Source organism: Thunnus thynnus, chromosome 20 (genome assembly GCF_963924715.1).
Source record: "Thunnus thynnus chromosome 20, fThuThy2.1, whole genome shotgun sequence".
Classification (NCBI taxonomy): Eukaryota; Metazoa; Chordata; class Actinopteri; order Scombriformes; family Scombridae; genus Thunnus; species Thunnus thynnus.
The window spans coordinates 15,225,432-15,251,939 of NC_089536.1; the positions used below are offsets into that span (position 1 = coordinate 15,225,432).

General features: G+C 40.0%; 1 protein-coding gene across 2 annotated transcripts; it reads right to left on the reverse strand.

Moving 5' to 3' along the window:
- On the reverse strand, nucleotides 1-24,887 carry erbb2 (erb-b2 receptor tyrosine kinase 2). 2 transcript variants are annotated; one of them, XM_067575611.1, is made up of 27 exons: nucleotides 24,482-24,887; nucleotides 16,208-16,359; nucleotides 15,812-15,992; nucleotides 15,533-15,673; nucleotides 15,323-15,388; nucleotides 15,092-15,207; nucleotides 14,820-14,961; nucleotides 14,371-14,499; nucleotides 13,289-13,430; nucleotides 12,430-12,503; nucleotides 12,108-12,198; nucleotides 10,934-11,136; nucleotides 10,328-10,457; nucleotides 9,281-9,371; nucleotides 8,132-8,286; nucleotides 7,997-8,044; nucleotides 7,662-7,800; nucleotides 7,438-7,560; nucleotides 7,232-7,330; nucleotides 6,954-7,139; nucleotides 6,634-6,789; nucleotides 6,476-6,551; nucleotides 5,866-6,012; nucleotides 5,494-5,591; nucleotides 5,071-5,262; nucleotides 3,727-4,117; nucleotides 1-3,636 (listed from the first exon to the last, which is right to left on the reverse strand). In XM_067575611.1, exons 1-27 carry the CDS (start codon nucleotides 24,552-24,554, stop codon nucleotides 3,269-3,271), a joined length of 3,909 nt encoding a protein of 1,302 aa, XP_067431712.1. In that variant the 5' UTR covers nucleotides 24,555-24,887; the 3' UTR covers nucleotides 1-3,268. The 2 variants fall into 2 exon arrangements, with proteins under 2 accessions (XP_067431712.1, XP_067431713.1); XM_067575612.1 differs by having other exon boundaries at nucleotides 3,727-4,114; nucleotides 24,482-24,885.
- Nucleotides 24,888-26,508: the final 1,621 nt, after the last annotated feature.

The following is a 26,508-nucleotide window of genomic DNA, read 5'->3' on the forward strand; positions in this document are numbered from 1 at the left end:
TAAACACCAGTACATTAGTTGATTGTATTTAAAGGTGTGCATCACATTCTCAAAAAGGAAGAGGGAACGTCTATGAGCTGTGCTATAAAATAGTACATTGTTATGATCCTGGGAAAACCTTGTATCTCCAGCAGAGGTGACGTCCACGTTTGAAGGTACACATTGACTTTGTTTTACCAAAAGATTCCTCCCATCTTATGGTTGATGGTTTAAAATTCAACTTTTGGAAATTTGGGGGGATTAATGGCACCTATGGGTGCTGTCCCAAAGTAAAGGGCAGGGGCTTTGAATACTTTCCTTATGGGTTGAGAAAATACTACATCAAATGATCTTTTAAAAACTTTTTATATACCACAGGATCAATGCAAAAAAAGCATGGTCAATCTTAAAGGACATGTTCACAATTTTTTCAAGTCTGTCAGGTGCACATAATTACAGCAAATGCTGTAATTATTCCTGCTGTTCATATTGACCATTAGAAGAACCATTCTTAATATGCTTTCAATATAAGTGATGGGGGCAAAATCCACACCCTTTGTTTGTGCAAAAAATGTATTTAAGCTTATCAGAAGCTAATATGAGGCTTCATTTGTCCAAATTAGTAAAACCAAGAGGATATCTTCCAAAGTTACCACCTTTTCACTGCAAATTTCCCTCTTTTTGTTACTATCCTCTCAATGCCACTCAGCAGAGAAACACTGTCCAGGGAAACACAAACAGGGAATTTTGTATTAAAAACACTCAACTGTGGAAGATTTCTACTTAATTTGATGCATGTGGTCGACTGAAGCCTCGTATTAGCTTCAGATAAACTTTGAAATTTTTTTTTTTTACAAAATAAGGACTGTGGATTTTGTCCCCCTTTGAAAGCACTTTTAGAGGGAATCATCTAATGGTCAGTGTGAACAGGAGGAATGATTACAGCAAGAAAAACATGTCTCAATGTTCATTTAAGCACCTGACTGTTGTTTTAAGACAGACTGGAAAACTGTGAATCCATCCTTTAAAGCTGCTTTTCTCTTAAAAACTTTGTGGAGATATGAGGGCCTCACCAGCAACAATACATATGAAAGGTTTCATTCCAAAACACTCAAATCCACTGTATATATAAAAACATGAAACAACTGTAATGTTAATCTTATCACTCAAAAAATAAATTTAATTCTGAACAATGTTAGTATATAATAGCAGAAGGTATTAAAATATGTTTTGATTAATAAAACATATTACTAGTATGTAAGAAATTGTTATATAAAATCAGGTATCAATTTTAGAGATCTTATTGTATCCTCTTCAAACTTTTCTTTGAACCCGTATGAGAACATCAAGATAAAAGATAATTTCCCACACACTTTGGAGTAAAACAGACGTGATGATGGGGGTATGGTGGAGGCTTGTACACATTTCAACAAAACTCTCAGCCTTGCCACTCTTCACCTGACACATTTAATTCATTGAGTGGGGAATCGCTGAGAAAATATCCATCTCAGAGAGGTTCATATGTAAAAAATTATCAATGTTGAAACTCACTCAGTAGTAGCTGGATGGCAAGATGCAGTTTTAGTATGCAACAGGAGAGGGAAAAAATCACCCAATATCCTGTTTCAAGACTTAGAAATTTTTCCGGATTACGAGACTCAAACACTGACCCACATTCTGCAGCAGAGTCCGAAAAATCTGCAGGAAAAAAATAATTTTTTTCCTGTCCAACGCTGTGAAAACATCAGTCGCTGGGATGAGCGAGTTGGGAGAGTGCTGACTTTTCAACAAGAACATGGGGTCAGACAATGGCTCCATTGACTCTGTTTGACCTCCCCCAGCCCAACACCAGTTAACATGAAAAAAAAGAAAAAAAAGGAAAATCAGTCTTCAAAAAAATGCTGTTGATTATTAACTAGGATGCCAGTGGGTTCTCATCGAGTGGAATTTGAGTCATGCATTGATTATCCAAACCGAGCAGAGCAAATTTTGCATCATCAGAATCACATTCAGCTCCAGTGTCTAGTGCGTTGCTCACTTTTACACAAAAATACAAACAGAAAAACTGCTTTTTGTTCCGTAAAGGGTAACAAATACATGTATATACACATGCAAATTCTTCACTTTTCTTGGAATATATTCACCAATAGCTTGTAGTGCTTTCTTGCACAGTCAACGTCCACCAAAACCAAAAGGCTCATTGTGATAACACAAGCCTGAGGGGGCATATGCAATATCCTACCATGTAGTGCATTGTGCATTATTTAAAATGCAAATAATCATCTTTGCAAAATAGTAAATTCCTGAAAAGTTAACTTAATTACCAGTACACATCTGTAAAACAAAAACTGAATTTTTGAGGTTTTTGTAGCCTATAAAGTCTGCTGCTACCTCATACCTCATCTGTCACCACAAAGTAGCTGCAGCCACCGACACTAACAACCACATACATCAGTGCAGCACAATGCCTCTGTCTTCTACATACAGGATGCCTTTCTTTCAGGGAGCATGTCTACTGGCCAGATGGGCTGCAAGGCCCTCTCTGGCCAAAACAAAATGGCTTTTGAGTGTATTGAAGACCCCCATCAGGTCAGGAGAAAGTGACCAGAATACTAAACATCATCTTCAATGCATATTATGGCTCACTTTGTCAAAGTGCTCTATGTTTTTCTCTGTTTAGCTGGGCTGACTAGCATATCAGGATGCACAGGGGAAGTGAAGGAATTACAAATAATGCTTCACATGTTGTAGAAACGACACCAACTTTAAAAAAAACGAATATTTAAAAAAAAAAAAGAAAAAAGAAAAATCAGCATTCATTAATCCAGTCAAATGTTGGATTCTGAGATTAAAAACTTCCCCTGTTCTCCTTCGAGTACCATGATGGATTTTGACAGATGTGAACTCCTTTGCTTATCAAGTACTGAATTATTTACAGAGGCTGAGTAAACTTCTTTTTTTTGGCACCTAACAGTCACATAGAGAGTGCAGATTGCTGAGAAAAGGCAGGAATACGAATGATGCCATTGACACCAGATTAATGCTACAGAGTATTGAGTCATGGTGTGTCACAACTGGGTGTTTTGGTGATTTCTGCCAAACACCGTCAACTACTTTTTCTATTCGGACGCTTCTCTTCTCTACAGAGTAGATTCAGTTCCACATGTGCCCACTATTCCCAATATTAAGCACACTTATTACACACTAAGCTCAGTTCTGCCGTTCTCTCGCTCCATGAACACAACCTGCGACTCCTCTTGAGTTCCTCACATCACTTCCATTCCCCATCTCAAGTATATCCACTCCAGGTGTCCGCTAGTCCCAGATACTCTGGATTCTCCGCCGTGGAGGTCACAAACCCGTTCACCTGCCTGGGCATTCCTTCGTCTCGCTCCACTTGCCCGGGGCCGTCCACTGCTGCAGCCCCTGCTACAGCTTTGGCTTTGGCCACAAGGTCCAGGTAGTACGGGTTGTCAAAGGCTGGGGAGGTGGAACCCCTAGAGCTCATGGGGACCAAGTATCCCGGGTTCTCCACACTGTGACCAGAGCTCAGGCCATTGGGGAGGCGTCGGTCCACTTTGGAGCCTTTACGAGGCAGCGTGCTGGGCCGCTCAGGGATCCCCAGCCTGAGATCCTGGACTTCTTGGTTGACATACTCTGGAAGAAGGAGAAACGTCAGACCAAATTAAATATCATACATTTGTATTTATTTTAGAGAGTCTACAGAGGAAGGATTCTCCCGCTCACCTGGCAAGGCATGATTATGATTATGCCCATGACTTCGTCTGGGCAGTGAGTGATGAAAGTGATGAGGATGATGAAAGCCATTTGGCCCATCTGTCTCCAGGTCATCCTGGCTGCCGTTGGGGTAGGTGGGGTCTTTGCAGTAACGGCCGGGGCTGGCCGGGGGCAGCGAGTCATCTGGAGGCCCATCCAGGAAGACCGAGTCAGACTGCCCGCTGGCTGAGGGGCTTCGAGCCAGAGTTGGGTATTGGGGAGTCCACATGCCATTGGAGGTGCTACCTCCTAATGGTAAGGTGGGGTACTGACTGCGGCCAAGAGTGCTTAGGGAGGAGTACATGCTGCGAGGGCCACCAGCAATGGAGGGCTCAACATCTAAGCCCAGATCTCTACTCTGCTGGAGAGAAAGGAGACATAGATGATGAATGAAAAATAAACAAGAAGGCGAATCCAGACAGTCACGGGTTCCCAGGACTCCATGTCTACTATATGTTCAAAAAGTTAAGCTGTTTAGAAAGTTCTTGCAAATTAGACTACAGCTGGTTTGAAATCCAATCCAAAAATCACACTACTTAATTATATCTACCTTGACAACTATATTACCTAAAAATTATGCAGCATTAAAAATGATAAAACGAAGTAAAAAATACATCAAAACAAGACAAAGAATCTACAGCCATGTTAGCAGCTCTGTGAGGCTACTTTAGCACAGCAGCACTTTGAGCTAAATGCTAACATTTATACGTTAACATGCTCACAATGATGCCAACATGCTGATGTTCAGCAGGTATAATGTAAACCATGTTGGTTTATCGTGTTAGCATGCCAACATTTGCTAATTAACGCTGAAGTGTAGCTGAAGCTGATGGAAATGTCATTGGTTTTGCAAGTATTTGGTCAAAGAACAATACAAATTGAAATTAGGATGCATCATCTGATGATTGTAAATGTACAAAATTTCATGGCAATCCATCTCATTATTGTTGACATATTTTAGTGTCTCCCTAAATCCCTAATAAGACATACTTGGAAAGTGTTTACAGATTCTTCCTTCACTTCCAGAGCAATTAATGCTGGTAGGTTAATGATGCTTAAAACACAAAGTCCAACCTGATAACCAAATAAGAGTGCAGACAGTCTGTCCTTCAAATTAGACCACAGCAATAAAAATTAAAAACAATGATTACAGAACAACTGTATCTATTGCTTGGATCAATGGTAAGCTTTTCAGTAAAAATTAGTAGTAAAAGCCCAGAACAAAGACCAATCGCAGATTCTTCCAACACAGATAATTAGTCACTAGGTTCAGGACATAATAAGAAAAAAAAATTACTGTCCTGTCCCACTGACCCTGTATGATTGGTGTCTAGATGGCCCGTTGGCTTGAGACCCGTCTCCCTGAGCCCTGGGAAAGAGGTTTGGTTGTGGCACCAGATACTCCTCAGCATCCAGCAGTTCCCTCATATTGTTCCCCTCCTCTTCCAGAAGCATCCGGAAGAACTGGCTGTCCACTGGGCTGGACATGCTCATTTGCTCATCATTCTGCAAACAGAGAAGGAAAAACATGTAAAAAAAAAAAAAATTGGATGTGGAGCTTCAGTGGAATATGATGAAAGAATGTTGATGTATAGGATTGTGTTTTTTTTAATCTCTAAATGTACAACATAACTAAAAAAGCAGCACACATGAATGTCTATGACAAATAAAATGCTACAGTGTACATGAGCATTACATGATAACGGTCAACTTTGGAGGCTTTACACATACACATACCTGAATAACTACATAACGAGGTGGATCTCTGGCCATGGCAGTAAAATCATTCACCAGATCTTTGAACCTTGGTCTGCTGTCTGGGTCAATCATCCAACCTGCCATTCAAACAGAAAGTCAAGATCTCAATAAATCATTATTTACTACTTTGTAACCCTGTTTAATGAGGAACAGGTGACAGTGAAATACATCCGAGCTGCCTCTGAAATCATGACTTTTTTGATTGAACTCGGTCAGATATAAAATGCATTGCAAATTAAGTCCATGTTCTTATAAAATTTGCATATGTACTATCCCATTGAATTAGTTAATTGCTTAAAACACAGACAAAATGTAAAAATCAAATGTGCAGTAACAACTACGACTACTGACATTTGACCATGATCATGTAGACGTCAATGGTGCAGATGAGGGGCTGCGGAAGCCGCTCTCCTCCCTCCAAAACATCTGGGATTTCCCTTGCTGGGATCATGTCGTAGGGTTTAGCACCAAACGTCATCAGCTCCCATACCGTCACCCCTGAGAGAGAAATGTACAGTTAATCCAAAGTTACAACAGTTACAACATTTAATCCAAAGTGAGATATCTACCAAAATGATACAGTTTTTTCTACTACAGATTTGTAGCAGTTTGGAAGCACTTTCATTGCAGATGCATTTACTGATTAAAGATAAACCACTTTTTTAAACTTAACTACTTCACTGAATCATGTGGATTTGCATTAATAAGTGGAATTTAGTGTCACAAAAAAACAACCCCATGCATGAGTCACAACTGTTCCAAATCATGATGTCTCTACCCATCATAACAAATGTGATTCTAAAAAATAAACATTTATCATGAAAAAGGACACATAAAACACTTATCAGCATCATGTTACATCATTAAAATTGAGGAATTAACCAACTAGTTTCCATACATGCCTCTACATTTGTTTGACATTATGTCGTTAATGTTACTTCCAGCACTGAGTGACACTGACCGTAGCTCCAAACATCACTCTGATGAGTGAACTTTCTGTGCAGAATTGACTCCAGAGCCATCCATTTAATCGGCACCTAGAAACACAGATACATTAATTAAAAAAAAAAACAAAAATTTTAAAAAGCAGGTGCTCCTACAATCACAGCCGTAATGTACCTTCCCTCCGTCCGCGTGATATTCAGTCTCATCTATATCGAGCAAGCGGGCCAGGCCAAAGTCAGTGATCTTCACGTGATTTGGGTTCTTCACTAAAACATTGCGAGCGGCCAAATCTCTGTGGACCAACCGGACCTCCTCTAGATAGCTCATCCCCTACACCAACACACACGCACATATCCATCACACACAGATCCACAAATGTACAAACTGATACCACATCAAATTTGAAAGGAAAAAATAAAATATCAGAGAGGGAAATCAACAGTAAGATTCAGACAAAGTCGTTTCAGATGATATTTTGTGTCCTGTTTACGTACCTTGGCAATCTGGACGCACCAGTTGAGGAGGAACTGGGAGCCAATGCGGTCCTTGTTCTCCCTGACGTAGTCGAGGAGGCAGCCGTACGGCATCAGCTGAGTGACCAGCTGCACTGTGGAGGTCAGACAAATCCCCAGCAGACGACACACGTAGGGGCTGGCCACCCCTGCCATCACATAGGCCTCCTGGGAACGGACGGAGGAAAGATGCTGCGAGTTGAAAATTGTATTTACGTGGACTGTTAATGTACATGTGTATGTATCAGGCTTGTACTTACATCAAGGATTTCTTTATTGGCTTTTGGTGAGGTGTTCTCTCGTAAAACCTTAATGGCCACTGGTATCTTCACGTTTTCCCCATCAGGAGCCCACACTCCCTGAAACAGTGATCAAAACCGTTCACCAGAGATCTAAATCTAAATATAAAATAACAACATATGCTTCAGTTTTGATGTTTTCTTTTTTAAAGAACTGAGACACATACCTTGTAAACAGTACCAAAAGCCCCTGCACCCAGAACCCTGAGCTTTTTCAGCTCAGTCTCTTTCAGGATACGCATTTGAGCCTGATTGGGTGAGGCACCGCTGGGTGTTAGAGGCTCCACCAGCTGCACATAAGAAGAAAGCAGAAGGCAGATTCATTCATTACTTCACTTCTGACCCAAGTACAACTTAAATGATAAAACATCAATATTTACTAACGGCCCACCTCGTGCTCCTGCAGGATCCTCCTCATGGTCTCCTTCCTCTTAAGCTTTCTCTGTCTCCTCAGGTAGAAGACAAGCAGAGCCAGCAGGATGAAGAAGAGCACCACACCACCCACTGCAGCCGCTATGGTCGTACCCGGTCTAAACAGAGAGACACAATGCTTTACAGTGAAGGAAAAGACTATTATAGTCCGAGAAACTCAGCTAGGCTGAATTTTAAATAAAATTATCCAAAATAACTTCAATCAGGTAGGAAATTGTACCGAAATTACTTGTAAACAAAACAAGTTGCACATAGAGACACCTTTATAGTGTCTGAACAGTGAGAGGACCTCACCCTGTCTTGGTATGAATGGGGCAGCCTCTCTCATCCATCAGAGTGCAGCTGAAACACAGAGACACTTGGGTGTGAAATAATTCTCCCTGTGTGTACAGAGTGCGTTTGGGTGTGTGTGTGTGTGTGTCCACTCACGACAGTGTACAGTTGGTGTTGCAGGGCAGACAGTGTCTTGTGGCATTGCTGTACTTCCACACAGTATGCTGATCCTCCTTCACACCGCTTGGACAATGATCCACACAAGACTCACCGTCCTGGAAGTTCTGACACTCTGTGCACTGGTCTGCACCCTGGAGACAGACGGAAGGCATATTTGGATATATCCACACAGGTATAATAAGGTGAATTTAATTTTTAAGATTACTTTGGGGCAATTTTGCATTTATTTGATAGTTTTTACAGTATAGACAGGAAGGAAATCATGTGTCACATAGTGGTGGTTCCCAACCTTTTTGTCTAGAGATCCCATGAACAAGGTGGTGTTTACTTATGAAACCTCTTAACAGGTTAAGATCTTTGAGTGGATGATTTTTCATTCTCAGACTGTTTCATTTAAGGCATTTTATAAATGTTTTTTCTTTTTTTGAATCCCCTTAATCATCCTGTGACACCTCAGGTTTGTCCTGCAGCCCTTTGTGAGGGTTCTGGCCCCCAGGTTGGGAACCATTGCTCTAGACAACTAGACCACAGGGATGCCCCCCAGATTGTAATTTGTGACTTGACTTTTAATTTTCATTGCAGTGTAAAAGTCTGAATAATTGTCCTTGTACTGCTTTTATGATATATACTGAAAAGTTTCAGAATCATATTTCAATGCATATTCAAATCTACAGAGTAATTATTATTTTTTAGGGACACAACTAATAATTATTTTTATTATCTGTCTTTTTTTGATTAATTGAGTTATTGTTTCTTGTTTTGTCACAACAAACGTCCAAACCTAGAAGGTAATCAAAGTAAAAGTACAAAAGTACAAAATTGCAGATAAATGTTTCAATTGTTTTATCATACTTTTTAAATTTCATTTTTATGTTATTTAAGAGTGATATTCAAGCAATCAATGCCCAAAACACGCACACATCTTTGTGTCTTCTCAAAGTCAAAAAAAAAAAAAAAAAATCATAGTGATTTCTGCTTTCCAAGGACTTGAGTTGCATCCTGAAACTTTTTTGCAAGCTAAATGATTGATTTAATATCAGAAATCATTACTATTGAGTAGGTTTAATTTAGAATGAAACCTGCCACTTAACCCCACTCAGCACTGTACGCTCAGAAACATCTTACCGGGCCATGACAGGACGCAGAGCCGTTGAGAGGCCGACACTCTGTGTGACAGGCGACACACAAGGATCCATCTGTGTATTCACGCACAGGCCTGTAACACAAGCACAGAGGGAATGTAACAGAACATCCCATAACATAGTCTGGCATTTGTTGGGTGCTTTTATCTGAAGCACCTGACAGAGTCATAAGGACATACATTTTTAGAAAGGGGGGCCCACGCTGCAAATAACCGCCAACCCTGATACTGTCAGACTCTACCTGATGAGCAGCAGGACCACATGTTCACTGACTCAAGGATGGTAAACCAATAAAATATACAGTTCTATGTATTAGACTTTAACTTTCAGTGTAATTATACTTTAATCATCTAATGTTATTGGTGTTTTTAAGAAATATGGTGTCAAATTTATGATTCCAATCACTATGTAATACATAATATATGCATATAATAATGTATATACATAATAACACATATATAATGTTTATGCTTTTTTTGTGACTTCATCAGAAGGATATTTTTGACTTTTTGTATCAAACTGTAGGTCAACTCCAGATCAGCAGAAAGGTAATAAAAACCTGCACAGAAACCTACTAGTTCACCATTTCTATTGATTACAGACTAACAACTTGGAAACAAAATGGATCTCTATCGAGTATTTTTTCTACTATGACATCAATTAATGTCACTTTTAGTCCTGCTACTGTGCAAAGAGCAGGTCAAGTCCCGAGTGTTATCAAATCTATTTGCTTTGTTCATGATCTTTATTTGCTTAAGGGCGCAATTTAAATTAAAAGCTTTCAGATTGATTTACTGTTACTGGTTTGGCATTTGGTATTGACTGTCAATCCATTTGACCCCGCATACATCCACTAGTTCACCTTTTACTTCAGATGGATACTTGGATGCTTATTTTGCTTTATTTAGCCTACTTGTTTGGGGATTATTATTACTTCCAGTATACTGTAATATTTGAAACATTGTCACTTGGCTTTTTATTGATTTAGTGCAGCCACACCCACAGAAAACACACACACAAACTTTCTTACCCCTGATAGATGTCACACTGCTCTACACACTCAGTTCCTCGTTGGAAAGCCTTACAGGACACACACTGGCTGGGCCCTGGGCCCCAACAGCCCCCCTCACACAGCGAGTGACAAACACGGCCCTCTGCCTCTGAAAACACATGCAGAGACAGACACAGCAGAGCGTGATGAGGCTTCTTCCCATCAAACAGTTATCAGGTTTCACCATCACTGTTATGAGTGTGTTTTCTGCTGTATTTTACAAATTTGTGGGCGAAGTTTCCTTTTGTTGCTCAATGAGAAATGTTTAAAAATAACAAAAATGCACATTAAAACTCTTGATAAGGATTGCGCAGACAAGCTGCCCCCATATCACCAATTTCAAAGTGATAACATGCAATAACATTCATGAATGTTTTTAAAAATGCAATCATAGCACTGTAGTTTCCGCACTGTCATTGCTGCATTTCTGTTGCAACAATAAACTGAATCTTGTATCTGATCAAAGTATTTAATCCAGATAAAGACAGCAACCAAGAGACAAGAGCTCGATCAAAGTGCAACCACAATAACTTTAATAGGCCGCGGCATCGCTGTGTTCTACTTTAATTACGTGTGTTTACCTACCACAGAGTTCGGGATCTTGGTTGTGGCTGACGATGTAGTGCGGTCCCTGGGTGGGATGGAGGAGAGTCCCCCAGGGCAGGGAACTGGTGTAGCACAGCTGGGAATTGTTGTGCAACAGGACTAAACCTCCACTGATGCTGCGTAGTGAACGCAACCCAAGTGACTGGATGTGTAAGTTCTGGATGGCCAGTGAAAACACACCCCTGAACACAGAGAGAGAAGTATAAGTTGGGCCCAATTATAATGTTTTCTTTTAAATTTCTAAAAATGTATTCAAGACAGCTCACAAAGAAGGCTGTATCAACGTTGCATGTACAGTAAAAGTCAGATTTAACACTTTTTAACAATGAGGTCTGGTAGGTTTGCATCGGGATCACAACAAGTGGTTGAACCACAATCTGAGATTCTTTCCTATCATACAAGTCTACATGTGAGCAAGTGTGACAATAAGGTATGAACAAGAATCTAGTATAAAACAGGAAAGATGAAGGGGATTGTGCAGTTAAAAGACTTTTTAAAAAAACAAACCCAAAATAGTATTAATGAAGCACAATGAGGAAAGAAACTGAAAGAAAGTAAAAGTGTGTCATGAGTGAAGAAATAACACTGTATATAGATAAAGTAACTGAACACGAATCACAGGAAAAACTGCAGCACTTCACTATTTATCAAAACAACAGCCCATAAAGTCAGACCATGTTGTAAAATGCTAAAACCGTTCCAGACAAGCAGATCTCACACTTGTCTCTATGACCTAGATTGAGCATGCTGCACTAGTTTACCGTCACATAGACTCTTACTGTTATCCAGGCTGGCGTGTGCTGCAGGTTAATGCAGCTGTGCTGGCTAATAATTAGCCTTTATAACCCTGAAAATGAACAAACTGCCTCAACTGAACCAGAGACATAAAGTCAAAAAAGCAGAGCACAAAAACATAAAGGCAGTGGCATGTGGTAACACAGAAAGAAACTGATGCTGTACATTGACTTGAGATATGAGAACACTTTGTAATATATATTTTTTTGCATTTCATAAAATACTGGACGTGAGGGCAACTGAAATCAGTACGATGAGTGAGTGGTTTTAGTTTTGAAACTGGGACAGGGAGGTTTATAGGCGACCAAAAGAAGGACAGGTGAGCATACAGACAGATGTGGCAGTTTAAAAGTCTTACTTGTAGAGCATCCTGCCTCTGATCACCTTCAGGTTCTCAAACACACTTAAGTCAGTCCAGTTCTCTGGCCAGGCATCAATGTACAAATAACCTGCAAAAGCAAATCAGACAAAGATGCTAAAAACACTAACAGAGGAGCCATAACATGCTCTGTATACAAGACTTCTATGTGGAGCTCAGAAAGAACATTAGATTGAACTGGAAAATTTGCATTTGCAAATTCAGAACTAAAACACAACTTTAGAAAATGAATAACCTGCTTTTCTTTTCTTGGTTAAAGCTTAACAAAGGGCTAAACAAACTGTTCCTCAGTGTTCAGTACCTGTAATCTCCTCCAGGTTCTTGAAGGCGCTCAGCTGCATGAGAGTCAGGCCTGATGTGTTGGTCACAGGGTCCCTGGATGAGCACATGAGATTAGAGTACAAATTTTACATGCATAATTATAATATAATAATTATTATCTTGTAAAATCTCTATTCACTGATGCATGTTATCTCAGGTTTGTGTTTACCTTTCACAAAACAAAACAAAACATTCACTTTCATTGTGAAGAGTTGGCACACACTTATGAAGATAATCCATTTTTGACATCTCAGATAGGTGTCACATTGGCTGATCGAAAAACCTTTTATAAAACCTTCACAGAGCAACTAGTGACTCAGCAAACTAGTTTGATGTACTGTATATGTTATTACTGTACATTAGTTCTTCTCTTTACTCTTCACTGTATTGGCATGAGGTGCAAATATATCTATTGATTTCACTCCCCTTACAAACATGAAAGCAGCTTTTTCCCCCCATTTTGTCTCCCTACCTGACGAAGTTGTCACTGTAAAAGTGAAAAATGCCTAAGAAAACAAACCAAGTTTAGATTTGAAGTACATTTGAGTCCAGTAATCTGTTTGGCTTGGGTGGCAACCTTCTGTTCAACTCGCACAAAGAATCTTCCACAAACGTTGCTGCAAACTCAAATATTTGAAGGGATATTTGAAAAGATCCTGAAAATAATGTCACCAAGGCTAAAGTATCCTACAGGTAGGACAGTGTCGCTTAACAAGTTCAACTTCAACTGAATTAACTACTTTATTTAGTTGGGTTTTTTTTTAAAATATATAGAAATACATGTATTTTTGTGAGATAAAAATGTACTTAGGTCATACTTATATTTGTGTAACTCTTACCTCTCAAAGCTCTGAGGGAGGAAGGCCAGACTGCCAAAAATCTTCTTACAAGAGTTAAACTGCTCCACATTAGAAGAGGTTACCATGGTGACAACATGGTTGTCCATGACGCCATGGCTGTCCATACCCAGACCATAACACACTGCAGAAAATTAACAGATTTTAACCAGTTCATCTCAAATCCAGAGATTAAATTTAATTTACCAAACATGTCTAACATAACAGGGACAGAATAATCAATAATAAAACAGGACATCATCAGCATAGAATGAAACACATTGTGGTGTATTGTGTATATTGTATACAAGGGTACAAGGCGGTTGACAAATAGCTAGTGGTTCAAGAGCTAGAGCAAAAAGGAATGGGGAGAGAGGGAAGCCCTGCCCATTGCCTCTAGCAATGTTCATATATGGAGGATATGCCTTACCTGTAAAAACAATTCCACCTGGGGAAGAGTATTATGCTTCAATCATATTAGTAAACTGTTCAAAACAATGAGGGACCTGCCATAGATAACACCATTCAAGATTAAAAGCTTTCTGTGCGTCCATTAACTGATGGATTTTATCCATGGTTAACCTTTTCTTAAAAAACCCTGTCTGCTCTTGGTGTATAAGATTATGTATCTTTTATCTTGTTTATGTAATAGAGAAACAATAGCTGTATTAATGGTTGTTGTGAATGCACTTTTTGAAATGGCTGTGTTAAGGAAGTTAAATAAAACTTCTGGGGGTATGGAATGATAATAGACAGTCTCAGCAGTATAATTTGCAGTTATGTGATAGCTGGGGTCTGTCTCTAGTCTGGACCCCCCTGCCCTGAAATCGGGAACTGAGGTAAAATTCAATAATGCAGATTGGCATAAATTATCAAAGTTATCTAAATTTACCAATCTTGATTCATGAGACAAGCTCCAGATGCAAGAACAACAACAACAACCTACTGCAGAAACAGGTTGGTTCACTTTGCACTATTGTCAGCATGCGACACATCAGAACATCAGTACATGCAGTGCAAATCACCTGTAGAGGAACACCGTGTCACTGACACAGATAAACGAAAACAAACACACTGACTCCCACCTTTAGGACAGTCTCCTTCACACTTTTCACATTTCTGCATCTCGTTTCCATCAGGATTGGTGATGATAACTTCTTGGTTGGCTTTGGGACAAACCAAAGTGCAAGCCACATCCATAGCCAGGTAGTTATCTATAGACAGGAGACAAAGTGTTCAAAGGGCATCTTTGCAGCAGTAAAAAAAAAATGAAATGGGTATGTTGAAATGGGAAGCTGGTAGCCTAAAGGCTTAGAGAAGCAGGAGTGTGATTGTAACATTGCCAGGTTTTGAATCACTGCTGTTTGTGTGGAAATCTTGGCAAGTAAAGGACTAAATAATCTTATCTCCTCCTCCCATCTACCATCATCAAGCAAGGCTCTTAATCATCAGCTGCAATAGTGGAGCTGCACAGTGGCCTCTAGCTGAGCAATGTGTCGCAGCTTTCTTAGGTTTATTCAAAATAAGTTCTCACAGGGACACGTCTTGACACAGGTGGCTCCAAAGCTGAACTTCTTGTTTGGGTTTGGTTTGGTCTGAAAGGTGACGGGGTCGTAGATAGTGGGTGGAGGACAGTTGTCCTTACACACACCACTGTCGTTGAAATGACGACACGCCTGGAGAGAAGAGGAAGGAGGAAACGTGTTATTACACAAATGATAAAGGACTGCCTGACAACACAATGGGATTACACAGAAGATGAGAGAAAACAAAAAAAAATCTGATAAGTGTGTGTGTGTCATTTACCAGACAGTCTGAGTCTTTGGGTCCTGTGCATCCAGCAGCACACTGCATGTGACAGCAGTCATTGGACAGACGTCCTTTACACCGCTGACAGCCAGACGCACAGTTGATTCGGGTCACTTTGAACATAAGTGAAAAAATTTCAGTTGTCAACTTCACTTCACCAGCTCTGGACTTTCTCCAGCAAGAACCAAATAGCGTTACTGTCATACTGTGCACATGATGTTAACTCACAGGTTTGGCAGTCCTGTGCAGTTTCTCCCCAGCAGCTTGTCTCACATGCAGGGGAACAACTTGGACCTGTAGAAGAAAAAACCTGCCATCAACAAGTTGTAAAGCAAGCAAATCTCCTTTTCATACACATGCTGATGTGCTTTTGCTTGCTGTTATGTCTTAAATATGCCTGTGTGATGTTGAATATTTCAAAGCCAATCTGCTGCTCACATTTAGAGGCCCGAGGCTGCAGTCGGTGCTGCTTGGCGTGGATGTTCTGCTCATCCAAAGTGTCCCTCCACGTGATGTTCTGGGGATCTGGGAAGCACAGCTGGGGGTTCCCCCAAATATACACCCCACCCAACAGGATCTCTGCAGGGGAGATGATGTGTAAGAGGAGCTCATCAACTTACTGTTACAGTAGATATTAGATGAAAGGAGAGCATAGTTCTTGTTCAGTCCAGTCAGGCCATACCAGGTTTGGGCATTAACGCTCTACTGTTTTCTGACCTGTGAGGCTACGAAGCCGGAGTGTACTGAGCCCCTGTCCGTTCAAAGTATTATCCAGCACTGCCAGGGCATAGCTGGTGTTGTACAGCTGGCTGCCTCGGATGATCCGAAGGTTGTCCAAAGGCACCAAACTCACTGAAACATGGGCTACAAGTACATAGCCCTGCACCTCCACAATACCCTGGAGAACAAGAGATGAAGAGAAAAAAACTGGAGCAGAACAGAAAACCACCCTGTCCTCCTGAATAACACTTTTGTTTTTATTTGTTTCCCTCTCATTCAGTTTGCAACTATTATGCTTCTTTTGTGGCAAGATTAAACCAGGTTTCCATTTAAACTCCTTTTTCTGTCTGGCTAATCGTATGCAGGTAATAAAAAAATAAAACTTGTGTATACCTGTAGGAAAGAGAGGTCAGGCTGTCCATGAAGGTGTGTAATCTCCAGGTTGCCGTGGACGACCTGACAGCCAGTGTAGAGCAGCTTCAGGGTCTCGTAGTGGTTTTCCAGGCTGGAGGGCAGGGCCAGCTTCATGTCTGTACCCAGGCACACTGCAACACAGAGAACGTATGAATGTATGGTGCTTTTACCAATGTTATATCATCATAAATGGAATATCTTTGGAATTGGGACTGATGGTCAGACAAAAGAAGAAATTTACAAACCACTACATGATTAATTGATTTACTTTAGGTTACAGACAGCAGCTCTTGTGTTAGATATTCAAAGTCCAAATGACTGTAAGGATTGAGGCTTCTACATAGTTCGACGGTGTCACTGTTTATGAGCAGCCTTGAATGCATACTTTGAAATACAAACCACATGCACTGCCTCTGTCTGTGTCTTACTGTGTATGATATATTTTCCACAGGCCACAGTGAGCAGAGATTCCCCACGGTGGGCCATACAGCATTACAATTCATGACTCGCAGACACATAGCTCCCATGCTTTAACAGGCAGTCACACAGTGGACAGTCCCTCCTCTTCTGAGGTTATAAATGACTTCCTTTGGCTTCCTTCCAACAGCCCTTCAATAGTCAACCCACTTTTCCTGATTGAGGCCACCCTCCCCTTGTGCTATCTCTGTCCCTCCTTTTGGAGACATGGCCGGATGGACTCGGATGCATCATCTGGGGAACAGGAGTGCAGGAGGAGGGTGATTTTCATGATAGACTGGGGCTCATCAAGGTTCAGGAGACACTGTATGTGCTCAAGTTGTGTTCTTATCAAGTATGTGCATCTGCCACGTGTAAAGTCTCTTAGTGATGCTTGAGTGCTCAGAACTTGACTCGTATTACAGCTGCTGCAGCTCACCAAACACAGCAACAAAGTATTGGGTCATAAAGAGTAAATAAGGTCTGCATTAAAAATCTGACAGCATGCTACTGAAATCCTCAATGCAGCAAATGCGTCTATGATTAATAGTGTGGCTGCCGAAAATACACACCCAGTCGTTGCAGCTTGTGTCAGATATCAAATCAAATGCCTAATCACTGCCTCCTTCAGTGATGTCATCATGGAAAATAGCTTTACACGTCGAGCCAAAAGGGGAGTCATGCTTTTATTCTCCAGCATTTTAAATCCTTTTTTATTAAGACAGAATATCCAAACAGAAACAGAAACTCTGTGACACACAAACACACACAAACATGGACAGCTCCAGCTCTAGGGATTAGGTAAATGTGCCGTAACAGAAAGCACAACAGAGCAGATTTTCCATTTCTAAAAAGTGTGTGTAAAGCCAGTTCTCAGCTTCCTCTCCTTTTATTCCCTCATTGTTTGCTCTCCAAAAAGTCTCTCAGCAACGCCTGTGTGTGTATGTGGGGCCTTGTGAGGAGCTGCCCACTTTTCCATCTCCATGGCTTGAAATATTCTCTCCCGATCTTGTTCTTTTATCCCTTCCTTTGCTTTATCTCTGCACTGTCATGTTACTATCCCTGCCTTCCTCGTCTAATTTCAGTCACTATATCTTTAGTTGTTTTCGTTATCTACAAACTTCCCCTTTGTTCCCCCCCCAATAATTTCTTCCTGTCAGTTCCTCTCAGAGTCCACTGGCCATTGCCCACCTCTTTTTGGATTCTGGAAAGTGTCATTTCACAGGAATGTGTGTCTTTGCATATCTTGAAGATGACACACTTGCATGTATTTCACCAGCGAGTCGGGGAACTGAGACTAGGCTGCAGTTCAGTGTCTTGTTCAGACACGTCAGCGACCTGTGACTCTCCAGGTCACAAGATGATCCTTGCGTCTGACAGGTCACCCCAACACACACACATAAACTAATGCCACTGCCATGGACATCCAAACAGACACACACACACACACGCACACAAGATTGAGCGTGTTCATGCTGTCTGGGATATGGCCTCTGCACACAGGCAACTTGCTAGTCAGGTGGTTTTGTGGTCGGATCCTTCTGTGTTCAGTGAGATGTTTGACTTCAGACATGCAATCTTTTAACGGACTTCTGTTCATTTCAGTCAGTGTCAGTGACAGTGTCGGTTTGCGCTTCTTTGCATACAGAACAAGTGAGCATTCATTGTGATCACATTCAGTGTTCTGGTGTAAAGACGATGCGGGGTTAATGCTTAACAGGAACGTGATTCAGCTTGATTTGATTGATTATGCTATCTATTTCACATTTGTTTGAGTTTCAGTCACCTACAAGTGACAAGACCTTTGCTTGTTTTAAACATGAAACAACTGACTGTATTGGACGTGTTTTATGTCTTCATCAGTGTTTAAAATCAGGCTGAAGAATTCTTAAGGCATCGGTACGCTCCAACCAAAGTATTGGTGGGGACTGTGTATGAGAATCTTGGCTGGGGTGTGCTTGAAACAACCTAGTTTATACAGCGTTTTGTCTGTCTGACTAAACTCAAAGATGGAATGAAAAGCTGAAAAGCTGGCTGTCTGACATGCTAAACATTTCAATATGGGGAAGACGGCGCGCTCATTTTTGGACAATGTATACTGGAAGGCATTCATAGTGACAGAAATAGCTTGAGAAAGAAGTACAAACTGTGATTACTCACCTCCACACACCTGACCAATTGTTGTGTTGAGTGGGTGTGCTTGTTGCATTATCCCTCCCAAAAATTTACTGACACCTTTTCTGTAACTTTCCAAAACGGACAATCCAACAATCGTGCCTGCTTCACCCAGTGATTGGTCAGGTGTGTGAAGTTGAGGAAGTAAGCAGCATTTAAACTTCTCTCTGAAGCGCTGTTTTTTCATTCTTTACACAACTATTTCTGTCACTTTTTGTGTCAACAACCGAGCTCAGCAATGTGAACACCTTCCAGGAGAGACTACCTGAAAATGTGTGCTATTTTCCTGGTATTTAAATGTCCTGCACCTCTCTGTGATGGCCAGCTTTTCACCCCGGCATGTGCATGTATATGTGTGGCCGTTCGAAACAGCTATGAACACTTTTGCTTTCAGACATGGTCGGACAACAAGCTGTATGGGTTTGTCCTTTTTGAACATGCCCCCGCACTTACGCTTGCTTTGATTGAACTTTTCATGATGGAAGCAATGCTGGTGCATGACTGAATAAAGGTGGAGAAGCATGCAGTGTGACAGTGCAGAACAGTCAACAAGATGAGGCAGTCTTATGGGGGCAAATCAAGTGGATATCTTCCTAAATGCATGTCTTTTTAGTACAAAATTTTATCTTTGTGTTAAACAAAGAGGGAATTTTGAACTGAAAAGACTAATTTTGGAAGATATCCAATTTCTTTTCCCATATAAGGCAGCTGAAGCCTCATATTACCTTCAGATAAACTTGAATACATTTTTGCACAGAATTACATTGAAAGCACATTTGGAAGGGATCTTATATTGACTAGTATGGACAGGAGGAATGATTACAGCAAGCAAAACCTCTGTCAGTGTTCATAATAGTTTTAAGACAGACTTGAAAAAATGAATCTTTAATCTGGTTTCCTGCAAGAGAGGATTTAACAACTCCAATCTGACTGTGTCTTGTATCGGTGTGCATCTTGAAATGGTCTGTAAAATGAAGCCAGCTTGAAGCCACACCTGTGTGTGGCAGCGCGCCAGTTAACACAGGGAGTGTGCATGTGTGTTTACCAGTGTGAGTACGCCAAGAAGTGACATAAACATGATGGCATCGATTCTGCTGAAGGAGTTAAGTCTGAATCAAGGTGGAAAAGCTTGCAGTGTGACACACCAGAACAGTCAACAAGATCATCTAGCCTCCACTCTGCTCTAACGGATTAGATCCCATCAAAGCTCAACACAAACAGAACAAGCTGATCCAACAGGACTTTCTCTCTCTCTCTTATTAGCCCTAAGATTTAACATTCGAGATTCAAAAAACTTAAATGTGTCCAAGTGGAAATTTACTTTACAGATAGTAGTCCAAAAACAAATACAATATACAACACAGCACATGATCCATATATCCTACACTGTCACCATGAATTATAGAAAAAAGAAGGAAACATGCAGTCCTGCTTCCAATGCAGAGCTAATCCCAGCAACGTGTCCTGCATAAAATTCAAATTTCTCCCAACCTCCCTGAACACATTCTTTCTTATCCTTCACTCTAAGACCGAGGAAGAAAAAACAGGTATTGCTCAACAGACAAGCAGAACAGGATCTGTTATGTGCTGGAGCTACAGACACGTACTCCTCGCTCATGCCCTCTGTCATTCACAGACTACAATCACAATCACAAACACACTGCTGCATAAGACAACCTGCTGCATACTTTCTGACATGTTTACCACAGTTTGAAAACACCTGCAGCTGCATTCAAATGCAGATTTGACTTCAAAGGGGAAGGATTGCGTGCGTGCAGACAAAGAACAGATTAATGTTTAAAACATAATGAATGCAAAACTGGATTAGGACTAGGACATGAAGGGAAAATACTGTCTGTTTTCTGATGTCAAGTATTAATGGGATTAATTGATTAATCATTTAGTCCAAATGTGAAAAAAATGTGAAAAATGCTCATCACAATATCCAAAGATGTTTCATTGACTATAAAGTATGACAAAAAAGCTGCAAACCCTCTCATTTGAGAAGATACTACCACTAAGCATTTTTTTCTTGAAAAATGACTGAAATGATAAACTGATTATCAAAATAGTTGCCCCTTAATTTTCTTTTGATGAATGTTAAATTAACCACTGCAGCTGTAATATCACCAGTTTTAAGGTATGGAAATCATCACATTGTATGATGATGGAGGTCAAACTGAATTTATCATTTTCAACCTGTAATCTCAAGTGTCAATAATTATTGGGGGGGAGAAATCTGACAGTGTAATTGTTTTGTAGTGTTAACTTGGACGACCAAATTTAGTGTTGCAATTGATTAAATAGAGAAATACTATAACATGATTACAGTGATGGACAAGAAACAATAAATACTGGTATATTGCTCACAGCTAGGTTGGACAACATCACCTATCATAACATTCATTAGGAACTATTTCCATATCAGTAGCTTATTATCTGCTATACACGCAGATGTATATAGATGAACTGATGTTAACTGCACTGGACTGTATTGTGATAAAAAGGTTGTTTTCAAATAATGTTTCCAAATTTGGTCAAGATTTAACTTTATGTAGGACTTATTTAATTTTATTTACTTATTTCATCAAGATGTAAAAAAAGGGAAAATTTGAATAGCAAAATATTTCATCAAGATGTAATTCCACTGGATAGACAATACTGAATTGACATTTTCATCTCCTTTTTAGGGTATTTTTTTAAGCCATTTGTGCCTTATTTTTTGACAGCGACAGTAGAGAGGTGACAGGAAAGGAGGGAAGAGAGATGACGTGCGACGAAAGTCTCCTGCCAAACTCAAACCACGAACATTGCCAACCAACTATAAATAATTGACAACGGAAAAAAAAATCCTCAGTAGAAAATTGGTATCTACAGAAGACGTGTGCTGAAAATCAATGATCAATCAGTGAAATAATAGCTTATTCTTAAGAAGGCTGCTGAAAGACAATGATTCATTGTGAAACTGGTTTCCTTGTGTGGATTTGTTTTACTGTAAATGCAGCCTGAAGGTGTAAACCAAGAAAAGCACACAAGAAGGTGTCGAAAGTTTCCCCACAAGGCTGGTAATGAAGCCCAACGGTGGCCCCCCGTCCTCAGTGAGTTAGATCACTAACACGCAGTCTAGACTGGTGAGTCACGGCTGGCTGAGTTAACCTGCCACTGAGGCCAATTCAGTAGGACTTAATCATTTCACAGTAAGTTCAGCTAAATGGGTGCACTGGAGTGTGACAAGGACATGAACCCTGTGAATATTGAGGCTACTGAACAGGTTGCTGAAGAAGTTTAGTTTTGAAAGGATTTCTTCTTACCACTAAAAAGGAAAAACACAAACACAGCTGCAACTACAACCACTGACATTGAGAGTCATGTTGGCCACAGGACATGTTTATGTGTGTTAGTGGACAGAAATACTGGCATAAGATGACTTCATAACTGAAAGTAAACACAGTTGAGATTTGTCCACTTGTGCATGATGCATCGCTAAACTCAGAGACAGAACTGACTGATGAACCAATCACGGTGCTCAGAGTGAACCGATGCTACAGAGATCAACACTGTGAGAGAAGTGCACCAACCTGTTCCCACCAACAATGCAGTTTTATTTAGAAATCACTTCACCTGTGACTATCAGCTTTGTTAGAGAGTGTGTGTAGTAGTGCTGCTGCTGCTGCTGCTGCTGCTGTTGCTGGCAGCTAATAAAACAACTGTGGCTATATGGATTATTAGTTCTTTATATATTATTCCTATTTAGAGATTTCACCCACAACTAAAACACATATTTCATGTTATTAATTTTTTAAAAGCTATGTACTGACCTACTTCCTCTGCAGGTTTTTGTTTTTTAGCAACTGCATGTCAATAAAAATTGTATTGTAAGAGGAATTCTCAGAATTACTGATGTCAATATTTTTGCCATTAACTTGAAGCTTTTAAAATCAGCTGACCAGGCTTATTATTGATCTCTGTCAATACTGAAGTCTATACAACCACTGACATGAAGTAGGGTTGCAAATAATGCTTATTTTCATGATAAGTTGTTAAACTAATGCTTATAAAATGTCAGGAACGAGTCAGAATTTTGCTGCAGCCCAAACCCCATTTGCTTTTTTTCCTTTTATATATTATATTAGTTCTGAGTTATTTCATCTGAACAACAGAGCAAAACCCAAATATATTCAGTTTATTGTAATGTACGACAAATAAAAGCTGCACATCCTCACTTCTGAGAAGCTGGAACCATAAGACTAAAGCAAATAATCAATCTAGAGCTGCAACAATCAGTCAATTAATTGATCAACAGAAAATTAATCAAAAATTAAGTCAACTAATCATTTTGAGCATCACTTTTTTTTAGAAAAAAAAATTCTCTGGTTCCTGCTTCTTAAATGTGAATAATTTCTGGTGTTATTTAGTCATCTATGACAGTAAATTGACACTTGATAATGATGATAATCTTTAGACCTGGCTAGAGCCTTAAATAGAACATCAGCGAAATAATTTACTTCTGATTGATTAATCAACCAATCATTTTATGGCTGCAACTAACAATTATATTTTCTTGATCAATTAATCTGTTGATTATTTTCTAATCAATTAGTTGTTGTGAGGCCAAGATGACGTCCCCAAATGTCTTGTTTTGTCCACAACCCAAAGATATTCAGTTTACTGTCATAGAAGAGTAAAGAAACCAGAAAATATTCACATTTGAGAAGCTGGAATCAGATAATTTAGACTTTTTTTCTTAAAAACATACTCAAAACTATTTAATAGTCATCAAAATAGTTGACAATTAATCGACTAATCGTTGCAGCTCGAAATCATTTCAGTTCTGATAATCTGAAGAAACGATTAAGTCAAAAAGTGTCATTTTTCCAAATGAGACCCCAAATATAAATATAAATATAAAACAGGAAGAAATAGTATTTATGGGACTATCTTGCATATGTGGTGAACTTGTTTGCACTTTCAGTTAGCTCTTGTTTTACTGGCATGCACTCAAGCACCAAGTGTGACAAGTGGCCCTCTATCAGACAATGTCCTCTTTGGAGCCAGAAGTGAATAATTGACATCGTCATGATCCTTGGCACACAATGCACGGACTGTTGTTGTTGTTGTTGCTGGGATTTGTTTTTGTTTACGCGCAGAGCAAAACTAGCCTAACGTCCTCCTGCACGCGCAAGTCAGTCAGTCAGTGTCTCCTGTTTGTCCACAAGCCGCAAAGCAGGTTCTCATATTTCTTTACCTGTCCCAATGTCAATGCTAGCGATGTTTATGTGTGCAACAAAACATGCCTAAAGTGTCAACGAGCGTGTTTTGTCCAAACAGTAAATCTCATTTGACGCTACTTTGTGACAGGTGTGATTTTTCCACCTTATCAGCGCTTCATAAATCCCACGAGCCACCACAACCGCGACTGTCTGCGCGAGAGAGAGGGCTGCGGACTCACGGAGGAATGTGGTCTCAAGGCAGAGATATCAAGCTCTTTGTGCCGAGCTGAACCTCGAATATTTACTTAAATATAACCTACACACTATACTCTTATATTCTAAACAGGCAGGGTGTCTGTTTTGGTGACAACCGGGCCGTTAAAAGACGAGAAAGGCTGCGAAAGTTACCCACCTTCTCTGCCCAACGCGCCCGTCACTCCGAGCAGCACGGCCCCGACAAACAGCAAACTTCTCGCCGCCTCCATCTGCCGCGACCGAGCGCCTCTAGTCCATATTAAAGTTTGGTGTTTTTACTGTTCCCAGTGAGGGAATGCTGCGTTCACACCTCTTCCCGTCCCTTGGTTGGGTTTTTACTTTTTCTTTTTTTTTTTTTTTTTTGGCACGTTTGGAGTCGTTGCTCGTTTCCCAATCTCAGTGACTTCCTCCCTGGAATTAAGTGCCTGTTGGTAGTAAAGCGTGAGTGCGCGCAGGAGTAGAGGCGCGCTCCCGTGAAGGCCTGAGCGGGGAGTGGCAGGTTGAGTCAGCCCGCCCTCACTTCAAACTGGCTGTCAGGGGCGGCAGTGACTTTACCATCGGAAAAGGTATTCAACTTTTTGGGGCCCCCAACTAAAAGGCCCCCAAAAACAGCTACAGATTTATTATGATGATTATGAATGAAAACATTGTACTACTACATTTACAGATAAATGTTACTGGTTATGTTGCAGATTCAGATTTTACTCATAAACATATAACAATTAAAATATGATGCATTATTATTGATTAAACTATCCAGCATGATATAAAAGGCACCGGCTAAGGCTACGGAACCAGTGCAATAATTTACAACTATTGACAAGGAACGGGATCGTCTACAGGCTGTTGGTCCAGACTGGTTTTCTGTGCAGATAGTAGTTTGTTCTATTGGTACAGAATGGGTTCCCAGAATTTATTGCCAGTCCTCTTGTAGACCAGTAACCAGACTTTTTTTTTACTGTCACATCAGGCAATTTAGTACCGTTAAGTGGGACTTTTTTTTTTTACCACATTTTACTGTTCTAACCCAAACCATGATCTTTCCTTAACCCTAATCAAGTGGTTTTTGTGCCTAAACCATTTTAACCCAAACCATGGGAACAATTGGCGTATCACCTGCAAACAAAAACGTTCCTCCATTTTGAAACAATTTGACCTGATCTTGTACAATCAATACCAATACGCATGCGTAATAATTCCGTACCAACAATAAACGGACTATTGACACGGAGGAATCCATACTTAAAGATTGTTGTCCAATCAACAGTCAGAAACTCAAAGATACAGGGCTGCAACTAACAATTACTTTCATTATTGATTAATCTGGCAATTATTTTATTGATTAATCAATTAATTGTTTGGTCCATAAAAAGTCACGATTACTGTTTCCCAAAACCCAAGGTGACGTCTTCAAATGTCAACAATCCACAACCCAAAGATATTTAGTTTACTATATAGAAAACTAAAGAAAATATTTGTTTGTTGTTGGACATTAATTTCTTAAAGAATGACTCCAAACGATTAATCGATTTTCAAAATAGTTGGCAATTAATTCAGTATTTGGCAACTAATTGATTAATTTGCTAATCGTTGCAGCTCTACATTCAGTTTACTACCATGTACAGTTTGACAAAGAAAAGCAGCAAAATCTTCAAACCAAAGAAGCTGCAAACAATGAATGTTTGCTAGAAAAAAATCAATCAATAAATATAAATAAATAATAAATCCATTATGATAGTTTCCAATTAATTTTCTGTGGATCAACCTATCGGTTAATCGCTTACTTGTTTCAACTCTAGTTTCTGCATCATATGCGTCAAATCATGCTCGTAGGTTCACTCCTTAAACTCAGATTTTCGACGAGCTCAGAGAAACTTTCCGTGTTCAGCAAATGAAAGTGAAAACAGTCTTCTAGTGTCAAAGTCTGCACACACGTCATCCTGCACAGTGAAGCTCAAACATCCAACTGAAGTAATAACAGGCAAAACATTTTCTGAGAGCAGGAGGACTTTAAGTATCAAAAGCAAAGTGGCCACAGACTCACGGTCTATACATACAGTATATTGTAATTGAATTGGCTAATCATTAATCATTGATGTATTCACATGTAAGCAGCACTTATATGTTGCAGCCAGTTGAGGTGGAACAAATTTTAACCATTTATTATGTTACAGTTGGGTAGTT